This window comes from Photinus pyralis, unplaced genomic scaffold (assembly GCF_008802855.1).
Source record: "Photinus pyralis isolate 1611_PpyrPB1 unplaced genomic scaffold, Ppyr1.3 Ppyr1.4_LG1, whole genome shotgun sequence".
In the NCBI taxonomy this organism is placed as follows: Eukaryota; Metazoa; Arthropoda; class Insecta; order Coleoptera; family Lampyridae; genus Photinus; species Photinus pyralis.
Genome location: NW_022170249.1, coordinates 6,126,900 through 6,144,816, shown reverse-complemented (window position 1 = coordinate 6,144,816; position 17,917 = coordinate 6,126,900). Strand labels below are relative to the sequence as shown.

Genomic DNA, 17,917 nt, shown 5'->3' with positions numbered 1-17,917 from the left:
CTGTATATGAGGTTTATTTTTCTATTTATTACGAGTAAATCTGGGTTTTTTATGAATAAGCACAGAATTGGTTTATTTCATTTGAATTTGTGTTATTGTGGTGTTGCTTTTCCTTTTAGAATTGTTGTGGTTGGTTGTTGTTTACTTTATTTATTTACTTAATTGTAAAACGTGAAATTGCGTGTTTAAATGTAAGCACATCTGGTCGTTTGCGATAAGAGGTTTTGTTATCGGATGAGATTTAATTATCCCACGTGTCTTTTTATCGCTGTTACAAAAGATAACGAATTAATTATGCAGGTGTTCAATGGTGTGCGCATTTCGGCGGAAGTGAGGACGCGCGACGCGTTTTGTCAAAGCTGGCGTTATCGAGGCGAATTATGATTGCCGCTTTATTTATAAAACCCGGAAGTAGGAGATTTATTTTATTATGGAATTTATATCGTTAAATACTGCAAGTAGAAGATTGCTGCTAGATTCGCGACGGTAGGAAAAGACTCTTGAGAAATTTAAAGCGTGTTCTTCGTATATGGACGAAGTTAGTGAAGTTGACCGTGAGACCTTCCGATGAGGTTCTCTTGTTGTTAAAAATTAATAGTTATAATATTGCTCATCATCGTATTCCACAAGCGAATTCGTTTGTCATCAAGATCTGTGTGTGAAAAATTGAAGTTCAGAAGGTGTCAGGGTTTGTGCGAAAGTTAAGTGCGTTTTGTTATTGCAAACCGTTGAACGACCAGATTAGCATTATTAAAAGGGAAAAAAATTGTAAGTAATTTTAAGGTTTTCTTATTTTGTTCGTCAATCGCTTTCGTGCGGGGTAATTTGTCCAAACAAGCGTTTCAATCGTTTCCTCCCTTCAGGAATTTTGCTTAATTTTCTTTTCAATAAAATTTTGTCATTGTCAATCAATTAATTGTGTTTATTCGAAGCCATTGTGCAATCTGGGTAAAGTTTTCATGTCAGATTTTTCTTCTCGAGTCCAAGAAATGTGTCAGGTGATAATGAAACTTGGTGTAGTTAGTCCTTTGGAATTTTAAGTTGATCGAGGATACCAAGTCTCCAAAATTATTAATTTAAAATAATATTGGGATTTTACTTTGTGGCAGATGCCAAAATTATAATAGGAGAGATTATAAAAAGTTCCAATTTTGATGATTGAGCTAGCTGGACGAGTGTTTTGTGCGTTGTATAGTTGACCGCATACCATTACGCAGGGCATTATTTATATGGCGCTCAACGTGGAGCCCAGAATATTAATACGAATGTCGTACAAAAAATCACCCTGCGCTATCAAAGTTGTTTTTACGTAACTCTGCTATAGTTTATCTTCGAATGTTCTCCGAGAACACCAATTTTCCCACTCCGTCAGGTTTCTAAACCAGCACCCCGTATAGCGCGAATTATTTTCCACCAATCATAAAGTTTGAGGCCACCATTATCAACCATGGCGTCTGAATAAATAGTGTCATTCTTCGGAATTAATCCACAGACAGGTCCATTTAGGTATCTTTCTCCGTTCTCTTCATGTCTCTGTCCTGCACCTATCTTTCCATCAGATATCCCCTTTCGCATTTCCTTTCACCCTTTCTTCATGCCTCATTTATACCGATTCCCTTAAAGAACTCTAGTATCATGCTTCTTTTACACCTCATTGCTACCCTACTCTTTTTTAATACTTCCCTCGTGACTCTTACTTCTTCTCTTCATACCACCTTCCCTTACAGACAATTCAGCATGTAAGACCACCATCTGAACTAGACCGCTTGCCCTTCTTCATTATTGTATCTTCTATACGGTTCATATTAAAACGAGAAATATGGATATTAATGCTTCGGGAAAATTTAGAGACACTAAAACAGCCACTAGCTGTTCCACCGTCTCTAGTACTGGAAATTAGGTTCCCGGAATGAGCTTAATTAAAGGGAAACTATAACGCTATACTTTTCTTTTGTTACGAATCAAGGTTGGGGATTAATTCCAAATGCCTGAAAAATTAAGCAGTTTATACGGCAAATGATCTATAAGCAGAGCTGGGCAGTATTCGATTTTGCAAATGCTTTTTAGTATTCAAATCCTTTAAAGTATTCAAATACTTTGTAATTAAATACTTCTATGGAAGCAGTATTTGCATTTGTAACTCAAACACTTTCACAAATATTTAGTATTCGAATACTTCGCAAAGTATTTGGATACTTCGTAAAGTATTCGAATACTTTGCAAGATATTGGAATACTTTGAGAAGTATTCGAATACTTCGCATAGTGTTTGAATACTTAACCTTCCTTTTTTACCAAAAATAGACTACCTACTCCAAAATTTCTCGGGAAAACACTTTTTCTTATTAAGTTTGGTTCGTAGAATCCACAACAATTCGTACTTTTTCGATTAGACTTCTCAATCAAAAGTTATGGACTAGAAACAAATTTCGAAAGAAAATTTAAAGGACTGTAACTTTTGAACTAGTAGCCCAATCTTGGAACTGTTTGAAATTATGGATTCTACAGGCGACATTCTATAAGAAAATGTTTTTTCCCGGTCGATCTGAGACAATTTTTTTCCGGCCTCAAAAATAGGCAGTACTTTTAAGTTATTCAAATATTTGAGAACAATTTAGAAATGTTTAGGGGAAGTTTCCATTGTCCCAAAATCAAATATAAAAATCCGATACATCTCAATACCGAACGATCCTAGAGTGAAACTTTTTGACTCGATAGTCTACGTAACTTAAAAACAATAGGGACGGACCTTTCTTATATCCTTAAGACCATGTGTACCAATTTTCAAAGCGATCGCACGTTTCTAAGCAAGTTATCATGCACACGGACAAACGGATGGTCAAAAATGGATCTGTTCCAAAATCGTTAGGATTAATTTCAGAAAGGCGTACGTATCATGTGCACGACGTACGATCGCTTTGAAAACTGGTACACGTATTCTTAAGGATATAACTGGTATAAGAAAGGTCCTGGTAGGTACCTCCTATATAATAATATAATAATAATATTACGCTTCTACTCCCCTTAAATTTGTATATAACAATAGAAATATAAAAAAAGCTAACCCCAATCAAAGTATAACTTGATTTTTTAAGTAGTATTAAAACTTTTATCTAGTATACTATTTTAAATTTTCAATGTATTTGAGTGACAAGTATTTGGATACTTTTTACTGTATTCGAATACTTTTCAAAGTAAGTTAATGAAATACTTTTCAAAGTATTCGAATACTTTTTATTGTATTCGAATACCTTTGATAGTATTAGAATACTTTTGAAAGTATTCGAATACATTCTAAAGTATTTGAGTACTTATTTTTTTTAAGCATTTGAATAGTTTTCAATGTATCTGTATCTAGTATTCGCTTGTGCTGGACCTACAAGTATTTAGTATTCAAATACCTTTGATTTGTGCAAAGTATTTACTATTTAGTATTCAAATACTTTTTGAAAGTATTCTGCCCAGCTCTGTACTATAAGAAACGCTTTTGTATCTTGTTTCAAAAGAAATTCACCGCGAGACACAACTCTAGTCTAGTTAGTTATTTGGCAACGTACGCTCGTCGGATCTGTGATTTTAGTAGACCTTTTAAGTGGAGCCAGGAGTGGTAGGCGTAGGTGGGATATCGAAACTTTTCGAACCCCTTTTCCCCGCAAACACAAAAGAAATGAAAAACGGCCCACGAAACTTTCTCGGTTACATAAATAAAGTTCTACAGCAACTAAACATCAAAACAGCTTACAATTTTTGTTTATCTCGCTGTTTATGACAAACATGCGGGAATCGTTAAATCTTATCCCCATCATCCCAACTGCCATAAATTCGCCTGAAAACTGAAAGCGAACACTCGAACATATTAAGTAAGTTGTTTTATTTGTACTACTACTCAAGCGACGACAATTAATAATTTGCAAGCTAAGGGCTTATCATTAGGCCTCAACTTTCAAATAGCGAAACTTCTCTAATGAACTAATACATTTGAAACACCGAAACTTGAAGTATCCGTATTGCGCCATTTAAAGCATTTGCTGGCCGAGCACTTTACCGTCTGAAAGTTGCCAAATCGCATTAGTTTAATTTAAAATGTAAGTGCGAAAGGAGGCAAGCTTTCTGATTAATGTACGTTGTTCCAGAAATATATGGGAGCAGAAGTTTGAAAGGAGTTAGGCTAACGGTCCCCAGAGCGGTCAGAGCAGGACACTCTGTTACCTTGGGGTGCGATTATGACTTAGAGGATGCCCCGCTGTATTCAGTCAAGTGGTATCGAGGAACCGACGAGTTTTACAGATACGTACCAAAAGAAGAGCCGCCTACAAGAGTCTTTCCTCAGGGCGGACTGCATGTTGACGTAAGTTTCCTTTTCTACGTAAATGTAGGCGCAGCTTTATTTCCAAGTTGAGATTGTTTCGGCCAATGTAATTAAATTAATGACCACTAGAAGAGAGCTGTAAATTTCACAAATCGATCTCTATAAAAATTGAATGAGTCGTTCGGGAACTTCATAAGCGAACAAATCATTAGCGAAAATCGCACGTGAGCGTGGATGTAATGTAGAATGTAGATGATACTGTCGCGATTAATGTAAATTGGATTTACATTTCTATTTGAAACATTGTAACGTGAATACAGAACATAATTCAATCTTGCTTTGAATATGTTGTAATATCCGTTACAAATAAGTTTTTGATTAAACAATGTGTGCGTTACCGTACCCCTATGCGTATTATGTAACCGTGACTGCTATTTTATGGAACTTACCTTTCATTTATATTGGTCTACAAGCAGAGATTAAAAAGTAAATTATACTACATGAACAGACCATGTAGACGTATAGTACTGTAAGGTTTTAAGTTCGTTAAACGTTAAAAAATGTAATTGTGTGTCAGTAAATAGATTTTTTTTCGCCGTAAAAAAATATCTATGGTACTATGCTCAAAAGTACAGAAAGTAATGCTCTCATTACCTAATTCTCTAAAGGTGAAACGCTTAGATATCGCCCTCGTCGTTTAGAAACACCCTGCCTTTCCGTACGACCATAGTGAGGCCTGGTGCGCCTAGTGCCGACTGCCCCAGTAACAATTCAACGTCGGCCACCAGCGCCCTAATGTCCAACTCGATGTCGTCTACCTTCGCCGTGAACCACACCTTGCCAAAGGCCACCTGGCCGCTCCCAAAACCCTTGAACACAACGTATGTGCTCACTCTCTTCTTACTAAGTGCTAAACGCCTAGCGGTCACCAGAGCAATGATAGATTCTCGCCCCAAATATAGAAGCAATTAACGTTCTGCACCTGGGACCTCAACGCTTTCGTGGTAACAATTTATTTAAACGCGAGCAAGCTAATCCGATAATACCACACCAAGCAAATGTTCTGCACGTTTTAGAATGTCCACTACACGACGAAGACGACGTTGTTCGGTTTTTCTCGTAATCGCAATTCACAAGGAATTGATAACGGCCCCACAACCATAATTTCGTCAAAACGGCCTTCAAAAATTTCAGAAAATAACAATTTCGCAGTAAAATATCACGTACGACTACACAGCTCGGCGAAAAATTCGATACTACGCTATGTAAAAACACCGCGCTTAAGTTACGTAGTTTTGTCTCGAAAGCCTTTCTCCCACCCGATTTTTACTTATGTACTCGCCGAATCCTATATCCGAAACGGACTCAACCCCCTCTACCTGATTAACAAAATTTCTTTTCTTACTGACGTGCATACTCTTAATATTTAGTGCAGGGGCACTATTACCCCACACTGCTATCTTTTTTGAAAAATATATGTCAATCAATACTTGTCAATCTAAATAATCTCCCCCTTAATGGAAACTACGCGGGTGTTTATTATTACAACAGGTTTCTTTCAATATTAAAACATGTGTACTACTTTCAATGTTCTCTAAAAAAATATGAGATTGAGTAATATCACGGAATTCGATAGATAGGGCAATTTTTCTTTAGGATAGATATTAAATTCATAAGTTTTTGTATATATGTCAAGGTTTAAGTGGCAGAACTTGATACGAAGACTTTCTCATTGTATACCTGAACTTCACTTTGTAATTGTCCTTTTTACAATCGTTTTATTATTCCCTTTTGTTAATAAACTTGATTATGATTATTGTTACTTTGAAATCTAAACATGAATAAAATATAGGGTGTGAAAAATGGGAATTAACTTCCGCTCTAACCGAATCAAAAATGCTAAAAATCTTTTATCGGCATTAGTACACTTTTTTGAGATAGGGGATGATTTTTTAAAGTTTATTTACTAATTACAATGATTAATGCATTTGACAAACTGAAATCTAATGGAACTGGGCAAGGTGAATCATTAAGTTAACAGAGTAATCAAACATAACCGCTAAGTATATACACGGTGTCCATTTTTCGAGTGTCACTATGGGGATCTCGCTTACCTGAAGAGATAGAGAGTTGGTTAAATGGGGGCAAAGTTGCGAATTTTCGTGCTGAATAATAATCTTAAAAGAAATTAAAAATATCTTTAGTAGTTTTGAAAATATCGCAAAAAACATTATTCAGACACTTATTAATTTTTTGGGAAGAGTGCTTTGGAAAAACAAAACGTTTCTTTTATCGTGAACAAAAGTTTTACAGTTTGATCCATCTGTCTGGTTGGAGCGTTGGCAGGGTTGTGTTGAGATTTTCATCTGAACAGAATTGAACCTTCGTTTTGCAAGAAAATTATAATTCAAATTAGAACAAAATACTTAAGAATAAATAATATTTTCGCAATAAATCTAGCACAAACGTAAATTACACTACATGAAATAAGTCAACCTTTTGTTCACAACAAAAGAACGTTTTGTTTTTCCAAAGCACTCTTCTCAAAAAATTAAAAATTGTAATTTTAGGAAAAATGTGTTACTGAACCACCATGTGTGATATATCGTTGTAAAGAGAAAAAAAGACGTAATCTCAAAATGTCAAAATCCAAAACGGCGCCCATAAGAAAAATTAAAGTTGCCACGTGTTTCTCCGTCATCTTAAAAGTTATGGAAAACGGGATGCCATATTCGAAGTCTCCATTAAAAAGTGTCTGAATAATGTGTTAATTAGAAATGTCTAGAAGGATTAATTTACTATGCAAAAATTATAAACGAAAATCAAAAATTTTCTTTTTTTGCAATATTTTCAAAACTATTGAAGATATTTTAAATTTTGCCCTCATTTAACCAAATGTCTATCTCTTAAGATAAGCGAGATCCCCATAGTGGCACTCGAAAAATGGACACCGTGTATACCACAGGGTTAAAGTCTGACATTTTAGTTCGTTGGAATGTAAAAAACTAACTCTACACATTCTAAACGTTTGCAGTTCTGCAATTTGTAAACTCGATACCATTTGGAAGAGGCTCTTTCAACCGAGAGCCGATGATAATCACGAGATATTTTAAGGAAAGTCTTTGGATATCTGCATTAGGGCTTCATTACTAATACGAAAGTCCAGCAGATAAATCGAAAGTCCAATTACTCTATCGCCAGTTAATAGTTTACCGTTAAAGGAGAATAACGATGTAATAAAAGTAAATGAATTTATTGTTTATAAACGTTCCTGCTTATAGATGACATTTCTCACATTGAGCTTACAGTTCAACTTGATGGCGTTAAAACCAGGTGCGAATGGAAGCTTTTGATATGAATATCTAAAAAAATATTTGAATTCGATTAAAAGACCATAAAAAATACAAAACTTTTGTTGAAATACGATTTGGACTGAATTAAAAATACAGTTATACGTAAGTCAGTAGCAAATTGAAGCGGTGGCAATATACCAGAAGTCTCTGTAATATACAAACTTAAATCGATTACACAGAAAACTCTCGCATAAAGTACTTATAAACAAATTTCATCGTCTAGTCTAGAGTAACCGTTCACCAACGCGGTAAGTGAACACCGATTTTGTTGAACGTTGATGGAAATGGGTAAATATTTTGATGAAGTTTCATAAACAACAAAGTCATAACGTACAACGTAGTTACCTTTAGGGTTTTACGTCAATTATTGTCTCCCGGTAGTTTGGAAGTCACAACCCTAACCAACTTTACATAAATCTAGAGCGATCATCGGGGACCTCTAAGTCTCAAATACAAAGTTAGTCTAAGCTTGTCACTTGATTGACAAAAGCGTGTAATAAAGCCAAAGCGAAGCATCTCTGTTTAGTAATTTTTAAGCCACCCTCGTCATTACCAAGGCCTCGTCCTATAATGGTCACGGTCCAAAAACTTTTATAACTCGACGGTTATTCGGGCAAAGTGATTTGCATTTTGTTGAGTATTAAATTAGTTCGTTTTCGCAGATCAATGCAAAATAAAGTGGGTTTTAATTGGTAGTTGATTAGTTAGGTTGCGACGTAATAATAGCATAGGTAATTGGCTTGTTTATAATGGAAGTGGGTATTTAGAGGAAATTTTTGAACTTGAATTGGATTTGTGTCGGGGTATTTAAGGGGACACTTGTAGTTTGGGGGTACACATTTTAATCCTAAGTAAGAGAATGTTTGTTTAATCTGAGAAAAAAGAAACGAATGGAAAAGAAGGACGCAAAGGGAAGAGGAGCTTTTTGGTCACGTACCAACAAAAGCGTTTAACAACTAGGATCTTACAGAAAGGAGAGAATTATGTACAGTGCCTAAGATCTAAAATTCAAAACCTAATGTTCTGGTTCGATGAAACTTTAATAAATACTCTTTAGTTGATTGAATATATTAAAAAAGACAAAAGCGGTCGAGTTCCATTTTTCCTTACATTTTGTGAGATTAAGTGCAAATAAAATTTCGAATCACTGAACCAAATAACCAACATCTTTTGTTTGGATCTAATGTTCATCAATGAATAAAATACAATACAGACATTTTTATACAATTGTTTCTGATAGGTCGATTTCTTCAGGAATGTTACTTTAAGAAAAATTCATTATGCAAAATTCCTAAACATGAGCGATCATTTTTAATCCTAGCACACCCTAAGCGGGAGTATTGTGCAACTCAATAACGTCAAAAAGTCTACGTACATCCGTCCGCCCGGTCGTTCTCGCACGATAAATCAAAAAGGCGTTGATATATAAATATACACTAACAGATCATACCTTATGGAATAAGTGATTGAATTTTGGCCTTCCTGGGTTAACCCCCTTAAATAGGGCCGCACCAATCGGAATTTTAAATGTGTAAAAAATATCAAGGATCTGAAGAGTCTTCCCAAACAAATATTGGTTTTTAGTGTATGACCTTTTGTTCTCCTGTTACTCCTCACAGGTTTAGTATCAAATTACCTCATTTTTCATTTCTGAGTTCATTATGTGATAAACCACTAACTCGAGAATTACTGAATATGCAACTTTGGATGCCTAGGAAGGTGATCAACGGCCATCTGGGATTGGTAGTAAAAAAGACATTAACCAATAAAAACTTAGACATCGCCATTTTGGGAAATAATCCGCAATTGCCGACGTTAGGCGTCAGGGCTAGTTTAATTAGTGATCTGTGGTTGCGAACCCTTTTCGGATATTTTCTCTAGAAGAACAAAACTGTGAGTAACTGTATGTAATGGTTCATTTGCATTTAATTACATCGTGTCATTGTAACATGAAAAATATCTGTATAATTTCACGCAAGTTGTGTGTTAATGCGGTCCCTTAATCAATAACGACCAAAGCAGTTTCATGTTCAAATCACGATTAATTTTACTTGATTTTTACCCAAAGTTCATTTTGAGTGTAAATTTGAGGATTTACAGCTTGCCCATTGTCTGCTGGGTGTTAGGAAAATAATTGAGGTCAGAATTAAATCATTCTTCTTTGCCGGGGTTGTAAAAAAAGGTAAAATTGAAGAGCTAGCTAGATTTGTAGTGTTCTGTCTATGGCCCTTTTTGGTTTGGGATCAATACACACAGTAATATCTTACTATTTGGATAAAAATTTAAATGAAAATTCTATTTGTCTATTTTCGAGTGCTTCTTTGGCTCCCTAGCGGTAATTGTATGAAAGTATAAAATTAATTTCTGATTTGGAATATCTTTTACCAATACACTTATACCTGGATTTGAATATTTTGAATTTTCTGACTGGTGTCATTGGAACCACGTAGAAGTAGTATCAATCTAGAAGTTTTATAATCTTAATAATATAACCTTGTTAGAGGAAAAAGCACACCCGCATAGCCGTGACCCTTACACGAGTACCTACGCTAAATCCAAACACTCAACTTTAAACTGAAGGAAATAAAAGTCTCTTTTGAGCTTCAACAAAAGAAACTTTTAATACTAAATTAAATTGAATTCTATAGTAAACAAGATTTAAAATTACAATTGGATCTTCTTAAATAAACGAAAAAAAAGTTATTAAATCAAGTTTAAAATGAAGGTGGGTAATGGAAATTCGCTTTCTAAGGATGTAGAGATGCAGATTTGAGTTTGTATACACGAACTAGTTACTTAGAACTTAGGCATTTCCATTACATACGGGGAGATCAACTTTGTGAGGCGAAGTTTGTATGCATTCGGTCTCTATAAATAATTTATTATCTTTTAAATTGGCAATTCCATTTTTCTCGATTTCGCTTGTTGCCGGTAGTTTAAAACGGATCCGGTGCATTTTAGTCGATGCAATGCTCTCATGTGAACGCAGATGGTGCAATTAGGCGAACGGGAATTAAAAAACTTAGCTTTTAATGAAACAGATAATAACAGTTTTTGCTAACACTTAAAGGACTGCCGTAGAATACATTTTTAATATTTTTCGCGCAGGTGCAACTGGTTGTATGCATTATTTGTTAAATTTTATTTTCACGTGCAACATGCTTCTGGGTAAATGGAATCCTCCAAACGTTATGTTCAATTCAATTATGTTTAGTCGTCGCACAAATGTTTCAGATTCGAGTGAACTTTGTATGGCTGGCAGCGTAGTGCACTCAAGACGAAACCAAAAATTCATAAAGCACAGTACGAAAGAAAGATTGCCGTATCGCAAGGCAAATCATTTATACAGTCATTTTTCACAAAGGAAACTATTCTGTACCAGAAGGTTCTATGTGTGGATTTACCAATGCGTCCCTATATTGCCTATTTGTTCCATCTTAGTTTTAAATTTGCTGTTTAAGGACAATTGACAATGGAACACACGTTCCTTTCCAACCTTGTGCCCAACCGATAGTTGACTAAATTCATTGAGTTGAACGAAGTTCAGCTATCACTATCAGATCACTTTCTGAAGGAAATATTTAACATCTTCAGCCACGACTACGAGGTCACTTTCTGTTGATTGGAAAAGATATTATTACCATGAACCGGAACTACAATTTCACCGGGTGTTCATTCAAGCGGGTAACTTCCATAAATGTACCGTGCGTTCATTAATTATGATATACTCGTAATTCCTCTAGAAAAACTGGTGCTTCGTACAAATTCAAGGCCCTAAACTTTTGCATTATTTTTCAAAAAGGTGAGGTGAGGGGGAGCTACTTGCTATAACCGCCGTTATACATTACTCTTACCTTTCGTGTGATTAATGCAAATATTTTTGACATCTCTTAAACATTCTCCATCGAGAGGTCTGCAGGAATGCATGTGTTTTACAACCACCCTATTTTGTTAAACTTTGCTTTATTGTATATTACGGTGGTAGCGTTTAGTAACTAAGCACGTATGAAACGTTTGTTTAGAATGACGAGATCTTTCAATATACCCACATAGCAGACCTATATACATTGCATATACCATGTACATTCCACGTGGGATATTGTATATCCATAGAATGTGGAAAAGTATGTCGCAAATGTCCGATGTATGTGCATGGGATATAAGTTTGGCAGACTTCACATAATACATAGTATATACGTTTTGGATGTCTTATGTATATGCACGTATATGCATCAGACATGCTATGTATATTGGTATACTGACAACTGGATATATCATGAATATTCCTGTAATAGGATATTCTATGTATGTTGTATACATTCAGAATGGATGTTCTATAGAGATTCCTCTAACATTCGGGAAGTTTACTAGCGTCCATACCAGAGCTGGCCAGTATTCGATTTTGTAAATACTTTTTAGTACAAATCCTTTAAAGTATTCAAATACTTTGTAATTAAATACTTTTATGGAAGCAGTATTTCTATTTGTAACTCAAATACTTTCACAAATATTTAGTCAATTTCGAAAGAAAATTCAAAGGGCTGTAACTTTTGAACTAGTAGCCCAATCTTGGAACTGTTTGAAATTATTACTTTTACTCCCCTTAAATTTGTATATAACAATAGAAATATAAAAAAAGCTAACCCCATACAAAGTATAACTTGATTTTTTAAGTACTATGAAGACTTTTATCTACGAGTAGTATACTATTTTACATTTTTAATGTATTTGAGTCACAAGTATTCGAATACTTTTCAAAGTAAGTTAATGAAATACTTTTCAAAGTATTCGAATACTTTTTATAGTATTTGAATACCTTTGATAGTATTAGAATACTTTGAAAGTATTCGAATACATTCTAAAGTATTTGAATACTTTTCAATGTATCTGTATCTAGTATTCGGTTGTGCTAGACGTAGAAGTATTTAGTATTCAAATACCTTTGAGTTGTGTAAAGTATTTACTATTTAGTATTCAAATACTTTTTGAAAGTATTCTGCCCAGCTCTGGCTATACCTTCATAAATAAATTCTTTTCACGGAGTGGAGCTTTTTGTTTATTAAGTCTCTTAGTGTACAATCGAAAATGTGCTTAAGAAATTATTATTGTTTTATTTAACACTGTAGAATCTTGAGTCATTTTGATCGTGTTCTTGTTCAACACTATAATAGCGCGAGTTCATAACAAATAGGTTGCTAACATACCTGCCATTCTTGTCCTTATATTAATTCCCATCCAGTCTTTACATCTCACTAACACATATTTGCAACTTTAGATCATGTACACACGAAATAAAAATCATTACTTTCACTGTCCAAATTAGACAAACAAACTCATTAATAACTCGCGGAATAACACTCCCGATTTTAGAAAAATGAGCTGTATTTGCAATAGCACCTTACTATCTTCATCGCCGTAATTCACAGAAAATGAGACGCTAACGTTTGTAACGTCGGTAATACAGAACGCGCATGTATCAAATCCAAAACGCATATACATAACATATAATCATATGTATATACGTAGCACATCCAAAATGTATATTTATAGAATATCCTTACTGAACATAAAATACATATGCCTCTCCTATAATGAATATACATAGTATATACATAAGATGGACAGGATATTCCCTGTACATTATGGATTTAAAATGTATATACATAAGATATCGAATGCTATGTGGGTACAGTGTGTTCAAGATAATAGGATCGCGTCAATATCTTTTATTTGGCGAGATTCGACAAAAATGGTCAAATATAATTTTGCATGCGACATCCCGATCTATCCGATGGCATATTTAAATTTCCGGTATCACTTCCGGTTAAACTGGAAATTGTTGAAACTTTTTTTTTTCAAATTCAATACCTATGTTATTTTAGATATTTGGAAAGAGCAATCAATTTGCTGTACCTTAAAATAACATGGCATAAGATATGCATATGGTTGGTATACCAAAGCAATGGAGAAATTCGTGATTCAGTATTTAGAAAACTTATTGAAAATTTAAACTTTCTACATCCTCCAAGGAGTCAGTTTATTTTGAATTTAAAAAATATGGTTAACTTATTATACAGGAAACTAATGGTAAGGTTCTTTCACAAGGCTGCTCCAAATGATTGAAAACTACTGTCAATGCAAAATCCCATCTCTCGTATTTTTTTGATTTTTATGTTCCAACATGATTGCTCCAAATTACGTAATCCGACGGTAAGCTTCAGACATGCGACGATTGCAAGGTGATTCAATAAGTACATTTGCCAGTTTACAATGATACAGGATTTAATTTCGCGTGTTTTAAAACTCGTAAATGAACTTTATTTAAGGTCCCGCCGATGCCGTTTAAATCCTTGTGGGTAAAAATCTCCATTATTGTTCGTATTTAACGTAATAGTTTGTAAACCGCAAGTTATCCTTGGGAATGAATGTCACTACGAACTTTAATATGTTTACAAATTCCGCTGTTGTTATTACACGTAATCATCAAATTCTCTACCGTATCAGCAGGAAATTTTTCGCAAAGTAATACCAATCTCCGATTATTGGAGCTGTCCCTCCAATATATAAAACACCTTGCGATCAATTACAGGTGGTTGATTTAATTTTTGGGTCCGCTGTTTCCGTTCAACGCGCATTGTCTCTCGCGGTTCAACGTTTATTCTCCCACGACTCTGTTTTTTTATTCACACCCGTCTCGTGACAAACCCATATTCCACCAATCAAAACTAATTTTTCCGTCCAATCAGAACGCTTTACGTATATAAATTTACTCCGCCTAGAATGAAATTCCGCACTGGCATCTCCAGATTTTGTACGTATTTAAAAAGTCCGGATCGTACAGGACGATTGGCCTGCGTAAAATTAAAAAGGTTCAAGTCAAATTCGAATCAAATAAAATCCTTCCTTTTCAGTCGTTCTGTCGGTTCGAACCAGTTATTTTTCACAAAATGTGGTAACTATGCGGAAATAGCACCACAATTCGTACACAAAGCGAACCCTTCCTTGATTTGTGAATTCTTACATACTTAACATTTTGTATTATAGTTCCGTCCAATAAAATTTCATGCTCTACCACATGCCTTCATTTGGAAACCGCAAAGACACCCCTCTTGGAGGGTGTTGTGAGGAGGGTTCATATACAGAGCGTCACATCGAGATAGATTTCAGTTTGCTCATAAAAAATCTCGCATCAAGATTCAGCATTTCGAACAGTTTGATTGAACAGCACATATAATTTAGCTACCGTAAATATTACCCACCTCCATTTTTTTATTACAAAATTGCTGATGTACAACTTTACGTTGTTATTTCGTTACTTTGCGGCGCTACGCTCAAACTTGCGAATTCTTTGCATGTACAAAATTTACATTTCGACATAATTTAATATATGCACCCTTTGGCTACATCGATACCTGCTTTGATTATGGAATGTGCGTAAAGTAAGTGAAATAGGGGCGAGTTTTATGTGTGTAAATTTGTGATTATTTTCAGGCTAAAACACAGTTTCCGCATAAATCTTTCTCAAAATGAAATCCTCAAGTTTTGGGGGTATTTAACCTGAAAATTAGAGATAACTTTTGACGTAATTTATAAATACAGATTTAAACTCGTGAACTAGTTTCAAATGCGTGCATAAGATGAGGGTTGATTTCAAAGCTTTCATTAGATTAACGTGAAATAAATACGAGTGGGAGCGTTCAAAATGTGCTCATTCTCCATTTTTTTTGCATTTCATCACCACTAACTCAAACTATATTCTTTCAAAGTTTTGTAACTTGGCGTCACCAGCACGAGCTTTGTTTTTTTTTTCAGACATAGACGTGATATAGTAATTCACGAAGAAGAAATGGAGTTTCCCATTTTTACCACGCGACATTGAGCTTTAATTTTAAAGTTCCCAAACTAACCAATTTACTTTAAGGATGGGATAAATGGTAAACAGAGAATGACACTTTTCACATTTGTCTAAATTTATATACCCTTCTACTGACCACAACAGTTATAAATTAGAATGGCCGCCGGTAGGTACATCATTTGTCTTCCAAACTAACTTCGATCTTCAATCTCAATTTCTGGCTGGAAATTACTTTTTAATTTTGCAACTTCGTGCTTTCGGAGGGCCCTTCTCGTTAAAATAAGTGCTTTTTAATTCCTGACTTTGCTCAAATTGTGTTCGACTGTAATTAAATGCGAAGTGCCTTTAATTTACTAAATTGCAGCAAGTTAGGGTCGTTTATTTCCAATGTATGTAATCAATATTTAATTTAACGAGATAACGCAGTTTATTGTGTAAATTTTAGTTTCAAATTACTATTAGTTTGTTATAACGAGGAAAGTTTGGAATTGTCATTAACATAAAATATAATAACATGTTGCTTCTGCACAAGATAACGTTGCCAAATTTTAGACATGCATATTTGCCAAAATCTTGTGTCACCACCTGTGTAAACCGTATGCCCAAGTGGAAAGAGCAAACAATACATTACAATCACTTTAGATAAACAAATCATGAATGATCTCTGCTACTAAACTTTTATGTTTAGTACATACTACGAGCACATTATTCCGAAAGAGGAATTCACCATTTTAACATAAATGAATTGGGAATGAGTGTACGACATAGGATTTCAACTGTTTTTCACAACTTCAAACGTGGTTTTCAATGGATAAACAATAAACATTCAAGTTGGACTGTAGGTATACTTTACGAACGATCAACTACACCACCCACAAAACACCTGTCCAGCTAACTCAAACAAAACAAAATTTAAACTCTCACAATGTGTTTGAATAAACACACAATTAATTGATTTACCAAAATTTATTCCGAAACACATTCAATGAAAATTAAAACAAAATTCCTGGAAGAAAGAGAAGCTTACAAAGATTGCTTATACAAAGTGCCCCGCACACAGGCGTTCGACAAATAAAAAAAAGAAAGTCTTACAATTACTTACAGTTTTTTCCCTGTTACTGCTACTCCAAATATTCTGGTCGTGAATGGTTTGCGACCTTCAGGCGACACCAAAATACTTGTTGACGGCTTCTGAACTTCAATTTTTTTTAATAGACTGGACTTGCTCAAAAACACTTTCTTCAGCTACTCGGACAATAGAAACTGTTGCTTTCACTAAGCTTTGTTGACTCCCACTCGTACTAACTTTCTCTGAATACGGAACAAACCGTTTTAAAAAACATTTTCCACAAACTTTGCAACTTCACTGGCCATACCTTTTATTACGACTGCTTAACTTCTTTTACACACTTTATTTCGAAAATTCAATACGCCTGTAATTTATCGTAAACAAATCTACACGCTTTTTTTTTACCGTCGCGAACTAGCAACACCAGCCCCGATTTTACCTTGTCTCAGGTATTTAGGAGAACGGCACTTCCATCAAAGAATAATCTCCTTCCTCCGGTATTTACAAATAATTACAATTAGATGAGATAACGCCGGCTGCAAAGGAACGCATTCCCCCCATTAACTCAGAAAGTAATCCGTACCTCGTTGTCCACCTGCATCTCATCTTATCAGCACCAGAAAACATACGTTAATTAAATTACGTTTTTCACTACTAGCGTCTGATGACATGATTATTAACCTTTTTTCCACTTGTAAAGTAGGCTTTCTCGGCAATTGTTCAAAGTGGTTAATAATGTGGACATTATTAACTAGTAGTCAATAATGAGAACTGTCACGCTGTCACTTTTAGAAAACACAACCCGAAATTTCGCTCAAAAAACGTTTGGACAAGTTCTCTAAAATGAATAATTGCCACCATCCACCATTTCCAGAGGAATTACATACCTAAAATTACCACATTTTGAAAAAATTCGAACGAAATTACTCTTTGAAAATATCTCAATGACAGAACAAAATACGGCCTGTTTGACTTGTACTTCCACGTACTTGATTGACATGTTATATTAATAAACAAAAATTTCTGTCCAACCGTTCACTTTCTTATCAATATAATATGTTAATTTAGAGGACTTCAAGTGCTAGTAGTGAAAAAAAATAGTATATATACCACGGTAGAGAAGTCTATTATTGCCTTCGCACCTTACACCCCTCGGCGCAAGCGCCTCGAGATGTAATCTTGGTGCTCAGGCAATAATACTGTACTTCTCTACCTTGATATATAAATGTACTATTATAACGTACGCAAATTTTGCCATTCGGTTTATAAATGGTCGAGATGCGAAAAGGGCACTGTGAATTTTGAATCGATTCGACTCAACTTTTGGCATTG

The 17,917-nt window shown here is 34.8% G+C and overlaps 1 protein-coding gene across 1 annotated transcript in view; it reads left to right on the top strand.

Moving 5' to 3' along the window:
* The window catches only part of LOC116168683, a 74,688-nt gene that overhangs the window by 35,941 nt on the left and 20,830 nt on the right, over positions 1–17,917 (top strand). The window contains exon 2 of the mRNA XM_031484663.1: positions 4,133–4,347. Coding sequence (XP_031340523.1) covers positions 4,133–4,347 — 215 coding nt within the window. The remainder of the gene's footprint in view (positions 1–4,132; positions 4,348–17,917) is intronic.